This window comes from Myotis brandtii, unplaced genomic scaffold (assembly GCF_000412655.1).
Source record: "Myotis brandtii unplaced genomic scaffold, ASM41265v1 scaffold658, whole genome shotgun sequence".
Taxonomy (NCBI): domain Eukaryota; kingdom Metazoa; phylum Chordata; class Mammalia; order Chiroptera; family Vespertilionidae; genus Myotis; species Myotis brandtii.
In genome coordinates this window covers 474439-493874 of record NW_005370558.1, presented here as the reverse complement: position 1 = coordinate 493874, position 19436 = coordinate 474439, and the positions used below count along the sequence as shown (strand labels likewise).

General features: G+C 56.6%; 1 protein-coding gene across 1 annotated transcript in view; it reads left to right on the top strand.

The window, feature by feature from the left end:
• Positions 1-8991: 8991 nt before the first annotated feature.
• Positions 8992-19436, top strand: part of CRB2 (crumbs family member 2) — a 22759-nt gene continuing 12314 nt past the window's right edge. Inside the window, exons 1-3 of the mRNA XM_014528886.1 lie at positions 8992-9160; positions 16434-16754; positions 19343-19432. Coding sequence (XP_014384372.1) covers positions 9064-9160; positions 16434-16754; positions 19343-19432 — 508 coding nt within the window. The 5' untranslated portion in view covers positions 8992-9063. The remainder of the gene's footprint in view (positions 9161-16433; positions 16755-19342; positions 19433-19436) is intronic.

Genomic DNA, 19436 nt, shown 5'->3' with positions numbered 1-19436 from the left:
CCCCATCGGGACTTTGGGAGACCAGTCTCTGCATGGATCCCACAGAAGGGTCCTGGGTGTGAATGCTGGTTCTGCCATGACTGGGGCATGAGGCAAGTCATTTTACCCCTCTAGCCTCGCAGTCCTCATCTGTAAAAAGGGCGAGAATAGGACTCCGTGAGGATGTTCTGAGGAGGCAGCAGGGCCATGAAGTAGATCCCATGGCCTGGGGCCCGGGACACACTCCTGCTTGAGAAATGGCGGCGACTACGATTATTCCTCTCTTCCTTGGTTCAGATTTTGGTTCTTCCATAAAGAAGAACCTATTCCGTTGCTTTTCATTCAGGCCTCTCTGTGACGTGAGATTCTGGGACTGACTTCCTGCCTGACGGGGTTGTCAGTCTGTCTGCCTCAACGAGGTTTACTCCAGCCCTGTTCTCAGTCTAAGCCAGACTTCAATCCCGTCCTTCCTCCCATTGACTACCCCTCAATTCTGTCTTAGGTGGTCCTCTGCTTTCCATGGATGCCTGAGCTCAGTCCGGGACCAGAATCGGGGCTCAGTCTGGGACCAGGATTGGGGATTAGTATGGAACCAAGATTGGGGATCAGTCTAGGATCAGGGCTCAACCTGTCAGCAGTATGGAGAATTGGCGACTTGGATGGGGTCTCATTTAACGCTGAGACGGGGCTCTGTCTGTGACAAGTGCCTTTGACTGGGTTCCTGGAAAGAGGATGCCGAGCTGGAGGATTGCATACAGGTTTCCTGGGGGTGCCCTGGGAAGGGACACTTGCAAGGAAGCAGGAAGCCAGGACTGGGCAGAGGCACAAGCTGACCTGCAATGAGCTTGCAGCAGAGGTCCCTGCAGGGATGCCTGGAGCTGTGATGGCCCTTCAGAGTGTCCCAGTTGCGGGAAGGGAGCGGGGCCTTTGTAGCTCTAAATCAGTCAGGCATTGGCCACTAGCTGCCCCTGGCAGACACACAACCCAGGGAGCTCACAGCGGTCCATGCTGCCAGCAGCTGGGCTGGGTAACTGGCCCAAGGAGGGCTCTGGAGCACTCTGTATCCTACAACCAGCCGCAGGGCTCTGCCCTGGACCAGGTCTCAGCCGGATATTGGGAGTAGATGAGCCACGGAGACTGCAAGTCCCCACAGGACAGGATCTTTGTCCCCAGCTTCCAGCACAGGGCCTGGCTGGGCAGCAGAAGCCTCATCCCACAAATGGAGGGAGGACAGGAAGTACAAAGTGGGGCCCTGAGCCCACTGTGTAGGCCAGACAGCCTCCCTCCGAGGCTCAGAGAGGGCAGACCACCTGCCTGAGCTCACACAGCTGTTCAGGGCAGAGCCAGGACTGGGACCCAGGACTGGCTGAGTCCAGAGCTTATGTTCCCTTGACAACACCGGGCTGGGCTGTGAGCTTATTAGAAAGGGAAGGCTGGGAATGGGAGGAGGAAAGCCCCTCTCTGGCTCCTGCAGCAGGGCTCCGGCGTCTGCCAGCTCTGCCTGCCCCTGGCGAGCCACCAGGACCTATGCTCAGGGGAGGGTGTGGCATCTTGTGGGCGGGTGACTCTTCTTGGGTAATGAGGCCCAGCCGGCGGTTTGCAGGCCTTACAACGTGAATAATTTATTTGCAACCAAGTCTGGGAATTAGAAACCGTTACTGGCTAATTTATTTAACAGGACTGCTGCTGGGGAGAGAGGAGGAGGACTCTGAGCCATAAGCGGGAAGTGCATGTCTTGTAATTGGATTAAGGGAGGCCCACAGACCTGGTTTCAATTCCAGCTCTGCCTCTGACCAGCTTCGGGACCCTGAAGTGAGAGAACATCTCTATGCCTCAGTTTCCTTGGTTGGAAAACAGGGATAATAATAACAGAGTTGCTAGAAGGATTAAATGACTCGGAATTTGGAGTGTGCTTAGAATCATGTCTGGCTCAGAGCAGGTGCTCAGGAAGGGCTAGTTGAATGAATAAATGAAAGCTTATAAATAATACTAGGAACTGACTTAATTGAGCTTCTGCTTTGTGGCAGGTCTTGCTCTAAGCACTTTAACATTACCCCACAGCACTCATGTCCGGAGGGTATTACACCTACATTACAGATGAGAAAGTAGAAGCTCAGAGAGGTTAAGTAACCTGCTCAAGCTCACACAGCTAGACCTGGCAAAGCAGGGATTTGAATCCAGCCAGGCCTCTCCGAGCCCAGGGCCTGTGTACTTATCCGCATTCCCATCTCCTGGATCTAGCGCACAGCGGGTGCCTAGTAAACAAACACCTGATTCTTATTTTACTAAAACTTTCCCTTTCACCTTCTACCTACTATTGGATTTGGTTCTAAAAACAAATACAACAGGTGGTCAAGGAGATCATGGTCCCTCTTTCTTAGATGAGGAAAGCGAGGGTCAGAGACGGACGTGCAATGCTCAATGTCCCACAGCTCAATGTCCCACAGCCATGTCACAGTGTGTCACGTAGCCGCTCAGCTCTGGTGTGCCTGCTCACCCCAGGCTGTGCTCCTAGGGGCAGAGGCTATGTCTTTGTTTTACCTGAATCACAAAAGGTCCTTATTAAATATCTGAGGAAGAAAGGTAAAGAAGAGAAGGAGGGAGGGAGGGAGGGAGGGAGGGAAGGAAGGAGGGAAGGAAGGAAGGAAGGAAGGAAGGAAGGAAGGAAGGGAGGAAGGAAGGGAGGAAGGAAGGAAGGAAGGAAGGACCCTACACCCATATAGTAGATGGACTGTCTCTCTCCATCTTTACATCGCCCCTGCCTGCCCCCGCTTAAGACTCACACTGGAACACACCCACTCACACTCCAATTGGGGCGAGGAGAGTGTGGGGGCTGAGCCACTGGCCCCTCGGAGCTGCATGGGCATTTGCTAGGAATCAACGCTGGCCCTCCGATAGGATGGGCAAGGTGCCCTCTGTGCCCCAAAGGAGGCAGCACTTTGCCTGGCTCAGATTCCCAGGCTTGTGGGCCTCACAGGGCTGTGAGGTGTGCTGCACGTGTCTGTGTCCGTAGGTGGGTGAGTGCTGTGTTGTAGATGTGTATCGAGGGGCATTTTTGAAACTTGCACATATCTGTAGAAATTTGCATGTGTGTATGTCTGGATATGAGTATTGAGATTTGGAGCAATCACATTTGTGTGTGTGTGAGTCCCTGTGCATGTGAATATGTTTGTGTAAGTGTTAGGTGCTCTGGGGGGCAGGCATCGTGTGGCTGTATGCATACTTCTATCCAGGCACATGTATGTGTACGTTGGCTAATCTGTGTGTCTTCGGAATCTTGTGTGTATACAGGTATTTGTGTACCTGAGTTTGGAAAGCATTTCCTGTGTGGTATGTAGTATGTGTATGTGTGTATGGTGTGTAGAGTATATGATGTGTGGGGTGTGTGTTGTGTGTTGGGCATATATGTATGTGTGTTGCAATATGTAGTGTGGTGTATAGTGTGTGTATGTGGTATGTGTGTATTGCGTGTAGAGTATATGATGTGTGGGGGGTGTGTTTGTTGTGCCATGAGTGCAGAATGCCCACGCTTGGGAGTCAGGAGCCTGTTCCGTTCCTGCTTTGCCACGACCCTGGGTTAGTCCGCTCCTAGCTCAGCCTCGGTTTCCCCAGGTGGCAATAATGACTGTTGTTCACATGGGCCCTGGATGCCAGTCTTGGCTCAACTGCAGAGGCAGCCTGAAGCGAGCGCTGATGGCTTTGTGGGCCTGTTTTGTTACAGGTTATTAAAATCCGGCCGGCATTATTTTGGGCTTGGATTTGCTCTTTCCGCCAGATTTAAAAGGAAATGGATTTCCTGTTCGGTGTCTGCCTTCGTCATTCATTTTTTGTTTAAAAATTTAAAGGACTGTGCCATTTAGACTCAAGTCGAGAGGCCAGTCCTTTCCAAAAACTGTGATCCCTCCACCTTCCTCGGTGCAGCCGGGGTTCCTTCACAAATGCCAAGCTCTGCGGGCCTTGCCCGCAGGAGGCCTTCCAAGGCTCCCTCTGCTGCTGGTGGCATCCGGCACCACCTCCCAGCCGCCTGGCCAGCCCTGTTCCATGCACTCGGCTGGCCGCTCTCCCGAACCTGCCTGCAGGCCTGTGGGCGCCCCTCTGTGTGGAACGCTGCCTCCCCCTTGGGTGAGGCGGCTCATGGGCAGCTCCCCCTCAAGTTTTTGTGGGAAGGGTGGTGGAGCTGGAGAGGTTGCTTGCACTCACCCAGTCTGTCTGCGGGCCACTCTAACTTGGGGAGCTCTGGTCCATTTCTGTCCCTCACGGGGGGCAGCACTTCTGGCTGGGATGGGTGTGGCCGCTGACAGTGGTGTGACCCTGGGTGGGATGCTCCCCTTCTTCCCAAGGGGGTAGGGGGCACAGAGCAGGGTGAGGCAGGTTAGTACTTCTTGCCTGCAACACCCAACTTCTGCCCCATCTACTCCCAGCTCAAGAAATGCCCCCCTCCCCTCGTCCCACAAACCCAGCGGCTGGAGGGTGAGGTGACCCGAGACTGTGAGCCACTGGACTTGGTCAGGGCCCTGGCAGAAACCCAGAGCCTACGCCAGAGCCACAGGGCGGGTCCCATCACCCTCCGGAAGCGGGTGGGGACTGGCAGCAGGTGGGAGAGGGGAGCCTAACCTATCCTGGAGCTCCCTCTAGTGTCTCCAGAGAGGCCTGCAGCCTGTCCATGATGCTGCAGAAGACTGGGTTTGTCCAGCACCTGTTTCCATTCTCATCAGCAGACACCAAGTTCTGCTGTTTCTGCCCCACAAATTCCCTGCTCTTCACCCTCCTCTGCCCTAATTCAGACCTGTGACCGTTCCCTGGCATCCTTCCATCCCTGCCCTCATGCCTTGCACCTGCCACACTCCTCCCAGAGGGAACTCTGCCACATGCAACCTGACTGTGTCACCCCCTTTAATCCCTCCCATGGCTCCCAGTGCCCCCAGGACAAAGCCCAGTCTCCTGGGCACCTTACAAACTCTACACAAGCTGTCCCCTGCTGACGCACCAGCCTCACCTCTGATCACAGCCCCTCCACATCCTGCCCTCAGCTAGTACTCACCTGTCTGCAGTGGTGGAAGCACATGCCCTCGCTCTCACCTGACCCTGGCCCATGCTGGGTCTGCAGCCAGGTGGCCTTCTGCCCCCGTCTCCCTGGAAAACTCCTATTCACACTCCAAGGCCCTAACTCCTGTGGAAAACTGCTGTCTGGCAGCTGAGCTCTCTGACCGATCCCCACGGCCAGGGCTGAAGGGCCCTCGTGTGTATTAATTCGTCACCTGCTATGTGCCCTGTCTGAGTGTGCAGGGGGCAGGGGAGTGGGTGGTGTGACGGTGTAGATTTGCTCCGGGGGGAGGAAGCAGGGGGCTCACTTATGAGGACTTTGGGCACCAGGCTCAGGACTTTGGACTTTCCTGACAGTAACTAGGAGTGAACAGCTGCAGACACAATCTGGGATTTGGAAAAGTCCCTCTGGCAGTGGGTGTGGAACCCAGGGGCCTCCTGGGCACTGTTTTGGGCATTGGGGGTGCTTTCAGTTTTCATGATGACTGGGTGGAGGGGGCTCCGCTGGCATTTAGTGGGTGGGGCCCAGGATGCTGGACAGCCTACGATGTGCAGGACAGTCCCTGAAGGCGTGGACAGGAAAAAAGACCTGTTTGTAAGTGTCTGAGCTGAGCCCATTTTTGCATGAATGCTCTGAATTTTAATGTACGCTGAAATATAACTTCCCTGTAAATTGGAGGAAGATTGCCCTTTCTCTTGTTCAGAAGCTTACTCACCGAAAAATTATCTACTTAACGTCAACGCTACTTGTGGTGTTTGAGTTGCCAACTTGACATTCTCTTTATCAGTCTGCATTGTGGCTGTCGCATTCGGGGGGGCTTTTATGGGTAGGTGCAAGCCTCTTGTTATTTTACTGTCTTCTAATGGAGTCAATAAAAATGTTTACTTGAAATACGTACATATCATCTTAAATTAGTTTTGTTATTAGTTTAACCAAAACTCACTTGGCTCTTAGCATGTGCCAGTCACTGTTCTAAATGCTTCATGAAAAATTACTCATTTAATCCTCATAACAACTCTATGCAATAATGTGCTGCATAGAAAAAAAAATTCCTTTTTTACTAGGAAGCTAACTAAGGCACAGAGAGGTTAAGTGACTTACCCAAGATCACACAGCAGGGAAGTACAGAAACCAGAATTTGTACATTTTACCACTAGCCTATAATGACTTACTCTGATATTTTAGTTAGAGCATTAGGATAGATTTCTTTTGGGAATTATATGCATATGTACGTCATTTCGTTTCTGGGTAACAAAGCATGATACAAGACATTTGTTGCCAAGAGGGAACTGGAACAGGGTTAAGAATCACTGGTGCAGAGCTCATGAGAGAGCCTGGGTGTGGATGTGCTCACCCAAGGAGGGACGTGTGAGAAAGGCAGGGGGCTGGGAGCAGATCCTGAAATCCCCCAACACTGTGGGAAGAAAGAGAGCAAGGAACCCTCAGGAAAGTATGAGGAAAGCTGGAGGAAAGCTAGGGAAGAGAAGCTGGAGGGGGTGGGGAAGCCTCTGAGAGACCCAATAAAGTCAGGGTTGAAGGTGGTCCCACATTTGCCACAAGGTGGCGCACGGCAGCTACAGGACAGTGGCTGAGGGGTGAGGCTTGGATGGGCTGGACCTGGCGCTATAAAAACTCGTGTTTGTCTGCATATCCAGAGACTCCTGCCCTCCTGGCCCCCCGCTCCCTGGGACTGCTTGGATCTCGTGGGAACCTCTGAAAAGCAGAATAAAGAGAACTTGCATTGCCACTTCAGATCACTACAGCAGCCCCCCTGACCCCCAGGGGATATGTCCTAGACCCCCATGATGCCTGAAACCGCAGATGGTACCCAACCCTAATGTTTTTTCCTATACAGCCATACCTACGATAACGTCTAATTTTTAAATTAGGCACCATAAGAGATTAACAACAACAACCAATAATAACACAGAACAATTAGAATATCCTATATAATAAAAGCCCAGTGACAAACGGCAGAACAACCAGTCGACCAGTCGCTATGACGCACACTCACCACCAGGGGGCTGACGCTCAACATAGGAGTTGCCCCCTGGTGGTCAATGTGCTCCCACAGTGGGAGTGCCGTAGGCTGACCAGGATGAGCAGCGCTCCCACAGCAGGCCAGTCCCCGCAGGCCATGCCCCCACCAGTGCGCAAATCCCATGCATCGGGCCTCCAGTACTGTAAAGTGATGTGAGTGTGGTGTCTCTCAAAATATCTTATTGTTCTGTACTCACCCTTCTTCCTGTGATGATGTGAGATGATGCGATGCCTAACTGATGAGATGAGGTGAGGTACTCGGAACAGCATGCGACTTAAAACTTATAAATTCTTTATTTCTTCAATTTTCCATTTAATGTTTCTGACCCCAGATAACTGAACCTGCAGAAAACAAATGCACTGATAAGGACTATTGTGAAGCCTTCCATGATGGGAACTGCTATCACTCCCATTTTACAGATGGGAAAACTGAGGCCCAGGGAGGGACGTCCTGGCTGAGGCCACTCCACAATCGGTGGTGGAACTGGGCTCAAACCTGGGTCTATCTCAGAGGCCTGTGCTTTTCCTACAGGGTGAGGAGGGGCTTCCGCAGAGGGGAGGGGAGACGCTCCTGCTGTACCCGAGAGGCAGGAAGTTAAAGGTGATTTAGGAGAAGAGTCCAGAACCCAAGGAGGAACCCCCACCCCAGGGGGAGCAAGACTCAGGGCTGGAGATGGGGCAGGGAGGTGGACAAACCCAGGCCTTTGGTTCCCTCTCCGAGCACTTGGCCGGGTAGGAGGACCAGTGTGGCCCCCACTGCCCACGCCCTGCCCCATGTGATTCACATTGCTCCCTGCCCTGGACGTCCATGGGCCATTGCCCACCCCCCTAGAGCAGCCCGAGAGGAACCTCAGTCGCTGGTCGCGTCTGACTAACCACTGTAACCCCCAGGTGTCAGGGACACATGGCAGAGCCCAGCACCGGACCTGGGTGGCCCGAGTCTGTGGTCACTGAACCGGGCCAAATGGGGATGCATTAGCAGGGGACAGCGGCTTGGTTCAGGAAGGGGTTCTCCCTCCACTGGAGCTGAGGGCAGTGGGACAACGGGGGTGGGGGGCTGTTTCTTATGTTGCAGCGCCTTTGAGATGACCTGGCTTCCTGGGTCCGGGTCCCCTGAAGAACCCCTCCTCTCCACCCAGCAACATTGCCCTATGCAGCCCGGAGCGAGCAAACATCGAGTGCACCAGGAGACTGCGAGGTTAGACAAGCAGGAGGACTTCCCACGGGGGAGAGGAAAGCTTGCTTAGTGAGTGCTGCCGCTCAGTAGAAGGGGCGGCCTTGGATTATGGTGAGGGGTCTGGAGCGGCAAATAAGGAGAAGATCTAGGCCAAAGGGGAGAAATGGCTGGTGGTGAGGGGTCGGGGGAATGGAGGGAGTCAGGGGCCTTTTCCTGAGGGCCATGGTGAGAGGAGCTATGTGTGGCAGGAGTGGGACCAAGAGACACTGAGAAGGAACTGTTGCCAGAACCTGTGGGGAGGGAGAGGGGCGTCAGGCAGCAGGGTGGGGTCCCTTGCTCAGGTGGGAGCTGAGTGGGAGGAGCTGGGGTTGGAAGATGGCTGGGGAGGGGGCCCAGGCTGAGGCGCTGGGGGTGGTCCAGCCGAGCGGGATACCTGAGGACTAGCCGGCCTCCCCCACAGAACAGAAATTTCTCTGAGGAGGCAGAGGCAGCACAGCCTGAGAGGTGGGAGGAGACAGGGGTGGGGGGTCAGGAGGGAGAGGGTGCTGGGCAGTGAGGTGAGATCGGACCCACAGGGGCCCCTGACTCCTGCCTGGAGCCCTGGGCCCTGGGGAGACTGGGTGGGTCAGACCCCTCCTCCAGAACCCTCCTCGAGGAGGAGCCGCCTGGGAGGGCCTGGGTTGGGGGAGGAGGCGGGAGAGGAGGGAGGGAGGCAGGGAGGGCCGGGCCTCTGTCCACAGCATTAGTGCTGGTTGGAGGGAGAGGGGGGTACGGAGCCAGCCAGGCCGCCGGTTCCCATAGCTGCGGAGCAGAGCGTGCTGCCATGGCGCTGGCCAGGCCACGGACCCGGGACCCCAGGCTCCCAGCCCCTTTCTTGCTGCTGATGCTGCTCTGGGCCCCTGCCCTTGCCCTCCTGTCCGGTGAGTTGGGGCACAAGCCTTGGGGGGGGACCTGAGAAGGCTGTGTGTCCCAAAGCAGACACCCCAGGCCCTGGGGCTGTCCCTGCGGGTGCCAGCCCAACTCTGGGGCTGGGGTGCAGGCCTGAGTTGTGGGGTGTGGAGGAGTGTGTTGCTGTGGGCCACTGGAACTTGTGTAGAGGCAACAAGGGACTTGGGGCTGCTGTGTGTTGGGGGGCTTTGTGGGCCAGCTGTGATCTGGGTAATGGGGTGGGCTCTGTGTCTTAGGAGGGGAGTTGGGGTGGGAGTGCTGGTTGTGAGGCCTGTGCTGGGTGTGGGGTGCAGGTGGGGGGTGTTAAAGTTGTGAGGGAGGATGAGCTGTGCTGGGCGAGCCTGGGTTGTGTCTGAGGCCTTCTCAGTGTGGTGGGCTGTCCTAGTGCGAGTTGTGGGGTGCGTGGTCCAGGGGGTTGAACTGTGTCATGGGGGCCGGGAGCGGGGCAGCAGACTCAGTGTAGTGGATTGGGTTGGAGAAGGGGAAGGGGACCAGGGGAGTCTGGTCTCTGCCGACTTCCCCCATTTGTGCTTTCGCCTCGCCTGCACTGGGGGGACGCAGGTGCACCGGGTCCCTGGGGTGCTGGGTCCTTGGGAACATGGTGCCCACGGCTGCCCCTGCCCAGGCATTCCCAGACGGAGCTGAAAGGGCTTCCCGAAGCCGGACCCCACTCGCCAAGCCGTTTCTGCTTTTGTCCAAGTAGATTCACGTGTGCGCGGGCCTGGAGTTCTTCCTGGGGGGTCGGGGGACGCTTTGTCTTGGTCACTATGGCTACTAGGTCCCCTGCCCCCCCACCCCCCTGCTGGCGGAGGGAACCAAGCAAGCAGTGGCCTGGGCTCCACGGTGGCTGAGGAGCCCCTACCTCCTCAGACTCTCAGGGTGTGGGGTCAGGTCCCCCCAGGCCACTTCCTCCAGCCTCTCATGGGCCCGGCTCACAAAGCCTTGGTCTCCTCCTCCTCTCGCAGGGCCCTGGGGGGGCATGAGGACCCCATTGTGCAGTGCAGGAAAGTGGTCTCAGGGAGGGATAAGGGCTTATGAGCTGGGCCCCCCAGGCATGTCTGGGCTCATGAGAGGCACTAGGGCCTGCTCTCTGCACCGAGACAAGAAATCTTGGTCTGGGGATCTGGTGACTGTCCCTTGTCCTACAGTGTACACACACACACACACACACACACACACACACACACACGTGTGCACACACACAAACGCACACCTGCGCACACACACATGTACACACAAATCACATCTGTGCATACATACACACAAATGCACACACACCCCTGCACATGGGTGTGGCATGCACGAGGTCACACACCACCTTATGAACAGGTGTCCACACATGTGGACCCACAGGATGCACACTCACACACACGCCCACATGTGCCGGCACCCACCAATGCGAGTGTGCTGACATGCGTGCATCCACACTCAGATACACATTCACGTGAACCTCGAGGCGGAGTGAACACAGAGTAAATGGTGCTACAAAAGGAAATGGACTCACAGACACCCCTGCACACTCACCCGCTGGGGTCTCCGAGGGCAGCCTTTCCCCTGTGATTTCTGCACGGGAAGCCCCCTCCCTGGGGATCCCTGAAAGCTGGGGCGGCGGCACTGCAGGCATGAGCATTTTGGGTGCCAGTTCTCCAGGCCTGATGCCAGGCGGAGAGGGCCCGGGGACTGTATCACCTGAAAAGCCATTTCCATCCCAGAGGGCATGGGGGTTCTGGAGGCCCTGGGCCCCTGGCTCTGCTGCCCACCCTGCCAGGCCCGCGCCTGGCCCCTCTCCTGAGCCCACGCTGCCTCAAAGGCTCTGCCGGTTGCTAGGAGAGGACCAGGCATCTTGGAGGACAATGGGCACGCTGGGCTCTCACATCCCTCCTGCTCCCAGAACACCCAGGGAGCCTGGCTGACAAAGGGGCAGCCCTCCAGTCCCCAAGTCTGGCCCCTCCTCCAACCAGAGCTGATGGGGCCTGCAGAACAGAGGCAGGGAGGGAAGAGCTGCCCACAGGTGACCCAGGGCCAGGGTTTGCTGGATGGTCAGTGTTTGCCTCGAGTAAAGGTATGTAGGCCAGTGGTCGGCAAACTCATTCGTCAACAGAGCCAAATACCAACAGTACAACGATTGAAATTTCTTTTGAGAGCCAAATTTTTTAAACTTAAACTATATAGGTAGGTACATTGTTATTAACTTAATTAGGGTACTCCTAAGGCTTAGGAAGAGCCACACTCAAGAGGCCAAAAAGCCGCATGTGGCTCGTGAGCCGCAATTTGCCGACCACGGATGTAGGCGAATGAATAAACAATCAGTATCAGCCACTATGTGGTCGGTGCTATGCTACTGGACCAACGTGGTCAGTTTCATTCTCACCACAGCCCTATGAGACCCTCAGTTTACCAAGGAGGAAATGAGGCCCAGAGAGGGTCAGTAACTTGCCCAGAGTCACAGAGCCAGTGGTTGGCAGGGTCAGGATGTCACAGTGAACTATGGCACCAGCCGACAGTCACCTCTCCTAGGCTAACTCCAAGGCCAGCATGAGACCTGGTGAGAAAATACCCTCGTTCTTCAGCTGAGGTGCAGCATGGGATCCCCAGTTTCAGAAACTTTAGACAGAACCAGAAGCCACCGTAGTTAAAGGTGAAATAATTACACGTCACCTGGTGGGCGGCAGGCCGGAGCCCCACCTGCTCCGTAGGACCCTCCCTACGGGGAGCGCCTCCCTGGGGATCCCTGAAAGCTGGCGGGGGGGGGGGCACTGCAGGCATGAGCATGTTGGATGCCTAGTGCTCTGAGACCACGGTTTGGAAACTCCGGGATGTGCCAGTGCCAGGAATTGGGGAGAGGACGAGAATCCCCTAGTTATTGTTGTGGTTACTGTTACCAGAATTATGCCTTTTAACCTCAGGGATTCCAGCTTTGTTACTGGGTCCCAGCCTTGGGGCCACTGATGTGAGATGAACATGGCCCTTCTGCCAGGAGCTCTGCACCTATGAGATCCTGGGTCGCTTCTTTTTAAAATGTTTTTCCTTTTGACTTTCAGATGAAATCTACTTATTATTTTTTTAATCCTCACCCGAGGGTATGTTTTTATTGATTTTAGAGATGGGAAGGGAGAGGGAGAGGGAGAGAGACACGTCTATTGCTTGCCTCCCATACATACCCTGACGGGGGATCAAACCCTCGGCCTTTCAGTGTGCGGGAGGATGCTCCAACCAACCGACTAGTTAATAAGTTTACATACATGTCAAGTGTGCAAGTCTATGATACTTCATCTGTATATTGCATCGTGTGCCCAACACCTAAAGTCATTGGGTCGCTTCTTAAGGATAGTCTCTCGCTTTGTCCGGACAAGACGCTTCCCAAAATCCACGCCCCAGAAACAGTTCTCATTGTGGCTGCAGTTTCCACCAGGCCTGTGAGAAGTGCCCAGCGAGCACTGAGGGAGGCAGGAGCCCAGGAGGACTGCTAACAGCCAGGTTCTGGACAGACACCCAGGACTGCCCGCTCTCCCAGGCACATCCTGGAACCTCCATTCTTTTTTCTTTTTTTAATCCTTCCCCGAGGATATGTTTTTATTGATTTTTACAGAGAGAGGAAGGGAAAGAGAAACAGTGATGTGAAACTTCAATACGTTGACCCCCCCCTCCCCTGAAATGACTGGCTATTGAACCCACAACCTTTTTGTGTACTGGAGGGTGCTCCAACCACCTGAGCCCCTGGCGGGGGCCGAACCTCCATTCTTACGCTTGTGCATAGAGACCCCGTCCAGTGCCCGGGGAGGCGGGGCTGGAATGCACTACAATGGCAGCACAGGGTGGCAATGCAGAGTCTGCCCAGGGGAATTTCGCATGCCCGGGAGATGTGGGCCTCTCCCAAGTCTGAGACATCTGTTCTCAGTTTTTTGAGGGATGGTCCTGGGCAAGTTTACAACCACTGAGTCAGAAAAAACAGTTTTCTCAACAGCACCCATGCCTAGTGGTTCTCAACCTTCTGGCCCTTTAAATACAGTTCCTCATGTGGTGACCCAACCATAAAATTATTTTCGTTGCTACTTCATAACTGTAATGTTGCTACTGTTATGAATCGCAATGTAAATATCTGATATGCAGGATGGTCGTAGGCGACCCCTGTGAAAGGGTCGTTCGACCGCCAAAGGGGTCGCGACCCACAGGTTGAGAACCGCTGGACCTGACAGCACTATAATAACATGGTCATAGATGCGAGATGTGGAGTACAGGCCAGAGCACATAGTACACACTCAGTAAACGGCCGCTGTTATTGTAATCCTGCCCTGTCCACGGAGAAATTTCCCTTCTGGGCCTTCCCAGGGCTGGGCAGCCGGTCGGAGGGGAGGGGCAATGTCAGTTAATCCGTCCCCTGCAGGTCGTCCCAGGCGGCCTTAGAGGTCAGCGGGGATTTGTAAAGATAAGCACAGGCCCCTCGTTACCCTGGCAACAGGCCCCGCCCCTCCTGCCGGGCCCCTGGGACGGCCCCTCCTCTGCCCTGGGTCCTTACCTCTCCTCCCCTCCGCCCTGGGCTGGCCTGGCCTCCCCGGCTGGCTCCTGGGAGACAGAACCCGAGGTCAGCAGTTCCCCAGCCCCACTGCACAAGGGACTCCCTGGGAGCAGCTGCAATGCAGATTCTGGGGCCCGGGGCCCAGAGGTTGGAATCTCTAGGCCGGAGCGGGGCCCAGGAATGGGAATCCTCACACCGGCGGCGGGGGCGGGGCTCTGGAACCAGTGGAGGCTCCGCAGCAGGGAGAGCTGGGCTTGCATTCCAGCCCCTCCTGGGCTGCGGGACTGGGCCTCATCTCTGAGCCTCTTTCCTCCACCGTGGAACAGAAGCAATAGCACTACCCAACTCCTCAGTAAACACGCAGATTCACTGAGATTACACACGAGATACGGCTGCCCCTGGTGGCCAGGCTAGTGGCGCTATTGCACGCCTCCCGGGACAGACAGCTCCCTCCCTCTCTGCCGGGCTCTGACAGGGCGAACTCCTTCCCCCAGGTGCGGGGCTCTGTCATTCAGGGCCACAGCCCACCTGCTCCCACCTTCCCACTCCCCCAGGCGCTGCATGCCCGGCCTGGTCCCCTCTGCTCTGAAAGGGTACAGCTCCTGGTTGGGGTGGGACCCCTGGGGCCGCACGGAGGAGGGTGGCACCTTGCTGGAATGAAATGGCACAGGCCCAGCAGCCAGAGTCCTTCAGCTGGCCCTCTGATTGCTGCGCTCCCCCTCCTGAGCGAGCCTGGGTCAAGGGACCCTGATCATAATGGCCGGAGCCCTCACTGAGGGGCCACTGGGTGCCAGGGCTTCACCCACGTCACCGCGGTGGCTCCTTACAACACCCTATGAGGTGGGCCCTGTCAGCACCCTGATCCAAGCCGGGTCTGTCTGATGCCAACCCTGTTCCTTCCATGAAGGAGCTGAACTCACTCCCACCCCCTTCAGATCACCTTCCTGCCCCCATCACAGCATCTAGCCCTGGGGACTGGCTCCTAAAGGGATCAGCCACAGCCACTTGGAATGGGAAAAAGATGGGCTGCCCATAAGCCCCCGAGAGAGGCCCAAATACCCCCTGCCCTTACCCTTGTGACCAGGCGAGGGGGGGTGGGGATGGATGCCCTGAGCTGGGGAGAGGAACAGTGGGCAGAGGGGGTCTGTGGACCCCGTGGCCCTAGAAAGTCATCTGGTCTGACAGCATTTGAGACCCTCTGCCCCTCTGCCACTAGCCTGGCCCTGGTGGGACTCCCAATTTGGGGCTGGGAGTAAGTGAGCCCATGTTGAGCTGTACCAGGCGCTCTGGGTGCTCCGAGGGGGGGTGGCAGCGGGATCCTCTCCCTGCGTCTATTTATTGGTCAGTATTCCCGTCTCCCTGTCCTCCATCCTGCTTGGCCCTGGCTGGGAAGGGTGGGGGTCGACCCGTGGACAGCCTTGCCTTGTGGAATGTGGATGACGCCTGAGAGGCTGCGGAGCCTTATCTGGGGGTCTTCACCCGGGTGGGGGAGGGGAGGCGCAGGGCCTGGTTAGTGTCTGGATGACAACTTGGCCAGGGAAGGGGCACCTCTCAGAACCCCAGGTGGGGAGGGGGGGGTGCCTCCTTCTAATGGGCGACTCCCCCTCCCCCATCACTTACCGCGTTCCTACAAGCGGGGATTGGCTGCAGTCCCCAAGGCACTGAATCCTATCACACCCTCTGAGGCACGGACTATCAGCACCCCCTTTCGGACTGGGAGATGCAGCTCCCTAGGAGGAACTTGCCCACCGTCCCAGAGCTAGTAATTGCGCTGGGATCTAACCCAGGCTGTTTTACTCCAAGGTCCGAGTTCTTACTGTTCTTACTCCAGAATTATACTGACAGGCTGACAGGCTGGGAGGGAGGGAAGGTTAAGGGAGGGAGGGAGGCTGGCTCTCTACCTGGCTTGGCTTCCGGATCAGTAGGTGAACCTCTAACAGGGAGCTCAGCGCAGGCAGCACAGCGGCCAGAGCCAGGGGTTGTCAGCAGGTCTCAATACCTGCCCTGTACCCTGTGACCTTAGCCAGGCTGCTGCTCAAGCATTTGCTGATGCGGGTACAGTGAGGGCCAGGGATCCCGTGAGAAGTTCCCAGAGCAGTGGGGTGGGCTGGGAAGAGGGGGAGGGGGGAAAGAAGGGCCTTTGAAGTCCTCCATCTTCGATTTCACTCAATTTCACGCAGGGATGGAGTTACCAGACCCCCAGCAGGAGTGGCGGAGGGGGCAGTGGGAAGAGCCCTGACCTGGGCCCTCTGGGAGGGAATGGGCCATGGACAGGAGACCCCCACCCCAGTGGGGCTGACCCCGGCCGGAAGGCCTGGAAAGCTGTCCCAGCACTAACTTGCTGTGCGATGGCCTCTGGCAAGTCCTCACTTTCTCTCTTGAGCCTCAATCTGCTCTCGTGAAATGGGCACGACAGAGCCTGCCTCAAAGGGGCGCTGCAGGGATGCGAGGGGATGGAGAGCAAGCTCCTGGGATGGCTGCCTGCTCACCAATCCTGAGCGGAGTAGCGTCCCAGGTCCTATTTTTCTGCCATGGAGGCTCCTGAACTACTCCCAGTCCCGGTGTGGCTGTGTGTAGCCTGTTGGGACCTGGCTTGTAGAACCACTGGCCCCTTCTCCATCCTACCCAGTGTGGACAGACCCTGCGGTTTTCTGTCTCCAGGGACCAGGGCGAGTGTGGGGAGGGGAGTGCCCGGTAGCCCCTGCCCACCCTGTCTCCTCTCTCTACAGGAACAGAGCCTTCAGAGGCTCGGAGTGCCTGTGCCTCAGACCCATGCTCTCCAGGGACCCAGTGCCAGGCTACGGAGAGCGGCTACACCTGCGGGCCCACCGAGCCCCAGGGCTGTGCCACCCAGCCCTGCTACCACGGCGCGCTGTGTGTGCCCCAGGGTCCAGGTCCTAACGACTTCCGCTGTTACTGTGTGCCCGGGTTCCAGGGCCCCCGCTGTGAGTTGGACATCGATGAGTGTGCCTCCCGGCCCTGCCACCACGGGGCCACCTGCCGCAACCTGGCCGATCGATACGAGTGCCACTGCCCTCTGGACTATGCAGGTAATGGCCCCGGCTGTGCCCGGAGGAGGTTCTGTAATGTCCATCCCCTTGGCTCAGAGTGTGAAGTCAGCAATTCGGTTTGACTTTAGTAGAGACACCCCCACCTCCTTTCCAGGCATCCTGGCAGCTCTCAGGGACAGCCACTCTAGGTCTGGATGCTTCTGGGGCTGCCCTGGCAGCTCTGGGTGAGCGTGGATGTGTAAGCACTGGTACGGTGCCTGGCAGGGAAAAGGCACTGCACACGCGCTCCCTCAGTCCCTTCCAGAGTTCCGACGCGTGCTAGGTGTGGAGACACCCTCGGGCATCTCTGGTGGGACTAGAGTGCAGATCTGCCTGGTTTGGCCTTAGTGAGTACACACCTAATATTTCTCACATCTACTCACTCCAGACCTGTGTCCGGCTGTGGTGTAGACTTCCTGTCGCTCATCGGATGATTCTAGAGCAGTGGTTCTCAACCTTCCTGATGCCGCGACCCTTTAATACAGTTCCTCATGTTGTGGTGACCCCCAACCATAAAATTATTTTCGTTGCTACTTCATATCTGTAATTTTGCTACTGTTATGAATCATTATGTAAATATCTGATATGCAGGATGTATTTTCATTGTTACAAATTGAACATAATTAAAGCATAGTGATTAATCACAAAAACAATATGTAATTATATATGTGTTTTCCGATGGTCTTAGGCGACCCCTGTGAAAGGGCCATTCGACCCCCAAAGGGGTCGCGACCCACAGGTTGAGAACCGCTGTTCTAGAGTATGAACACCCCTGGTATGGTTCAGGTCGTAATGTAGACCCCCTTCCCTGGGTAGCCCCCCAAACTCCAGCAGAGAGACATGGTGGTCTTGTTCAAACTGGACGGTGGGACTAACCCCAAAGGCCTCTGCGGTCTCCAGTGGGAAGTGGATGATGCATTTCCAAGTGCTGCACTGAGGAAACGCTAGCCCCATCCCAGTCCCATTCCTGCTCCGAGCAAGAGCATGGGAGTGAGGGCCTAGAGGCCGGGGAGGAGGACACAGCTGGGGAGAGGTCAGGTCCAGGGCAGCTGGGAGCCTGCAATATAGACACTGGATTCAGACAACTCTCTCTGAGGGCAGAGGGCAGTCTGAGGTCACCTCAGAGCAATGGGTCAGACTGGGGGGGCTGGGTTCCAGGGGAGGGTGCTTAGAGAGAAGAGGTAGGTCTCGGCACCCAGAGGAACATGGACTCTGGAAGCGGGTTCCGTGTGTCTTTCTCAGCTTTGAGCGCCTCGGTGCCTGGATATGTGTGTGAGGTCATGAGTGTCTCTCAGTATTGTCGGGTGTCCGGGCTCCCTGAATGCCTTTGTGCTAAAATGCTGTGTGCGTGCGTGCCAGCAGGTGCGTGCGCGCCTGGATGTGTGGTGCGCACACGCTCTGGGGAATGCTTTTTGGGTGAGACGTGAGCGAGTGCAGTGTCTGTGTGACTCATTTCTCTGCTCCTCCTTCCGTTCCCAGCCAGGCGGGGGAGGCTGGGATTCCAGGCCTGGGCCTAGCTCTGCCTGGCACAGAGGGTGGGAGCGGGGCCAGGGAGGCAAGCATGCGGGAGCACAGGGAGGAGGGGCTGGTGTTTTGTGCTCGCTGAGCCAGGAAGGGGGTAAGGTTCCTGCAGGAGCCGCCTGGGCCCCCGGCCCCCCATGACCAATCATTTCCCAGGACCCATCCCAGTTGGGCCGCAGGGGTAGGGCCACTGGAGTGTACAATGACAAACGTAGCAGTCCATCTCCACACTGGGATTCCCCACCTCCCTTCACCTCCACAGCCTCCTCCCGCAAGGGCCTCCCAGTCTTCTGGGTGTTGTCCAGGACTGAGGGGGTTCCCAGGACTTGGACTTTCAGTTTTAAAAGCAAGACAATGCAGGGGAGACCAGAAGGAGGTGCTTACCCTACTCAGCATCTCCCGCCGGGGCGTGTTCCTCTCTGGGGTCCATCCTTACACTTTGCCAAGACGGCAGGTGAGCCTTTTAAAACGCAGATAGGAGCAGGTAATTCAGCTGTTTACAACGTTAGGGTGAGCCCAGATTGTGTCACCTGGCCCCAAGGCCCGGCCTCGCTGTACCCCTGCCTCACCTCCTCCGCTCTCCCCATGCTCCCCACCTTCTGCGCGGCCATAGGGCATCATACCCGGCCGCAAGCAGGTGCTGACTAACAGTCTCTCTGGAGCCCAACAGCCCCCCATCCTAGTCTATGAAGCCACCTGGTCCTCCAGAAGGCCCTTCTTCCAAGAAGCCTTCCCTGACTCCCAATCCCCCAGGCCAAGATCCTGGCTCTTGCTTCCCCAGAATCCAGGACTTTCTCATTGTTGAGCTTATCAACATGAAAAACCAGTCCTCCCGTAGTTAACACTGACTTAACACCCATCTCCTGGCTAGATGCTCGTGAGCTGAAGGGAGCAGGGATGTCGGTCTTGTTTCTATCCTGTTACCACCGCGGGCGTGAGAAACTCCTTCTCTGCGTGGACCCTCACCTTCGGCTCCTTGTAACTGGAACTGTTTGAGGAGGCCCGACTCGGCCTCTGTCGCCCTGCCTCTTGGTGACCTGCCTCTGTCCGTGTCTCGGTCCGTCCAGGCGTGAACTGCGAGGTGGAGGTGGACCAGTGCGCCTCGGCGCCCTGCCTGCACGGGGGCTCGTGCCTGGACGGCGTGGGCTCCTACCGCTGCGT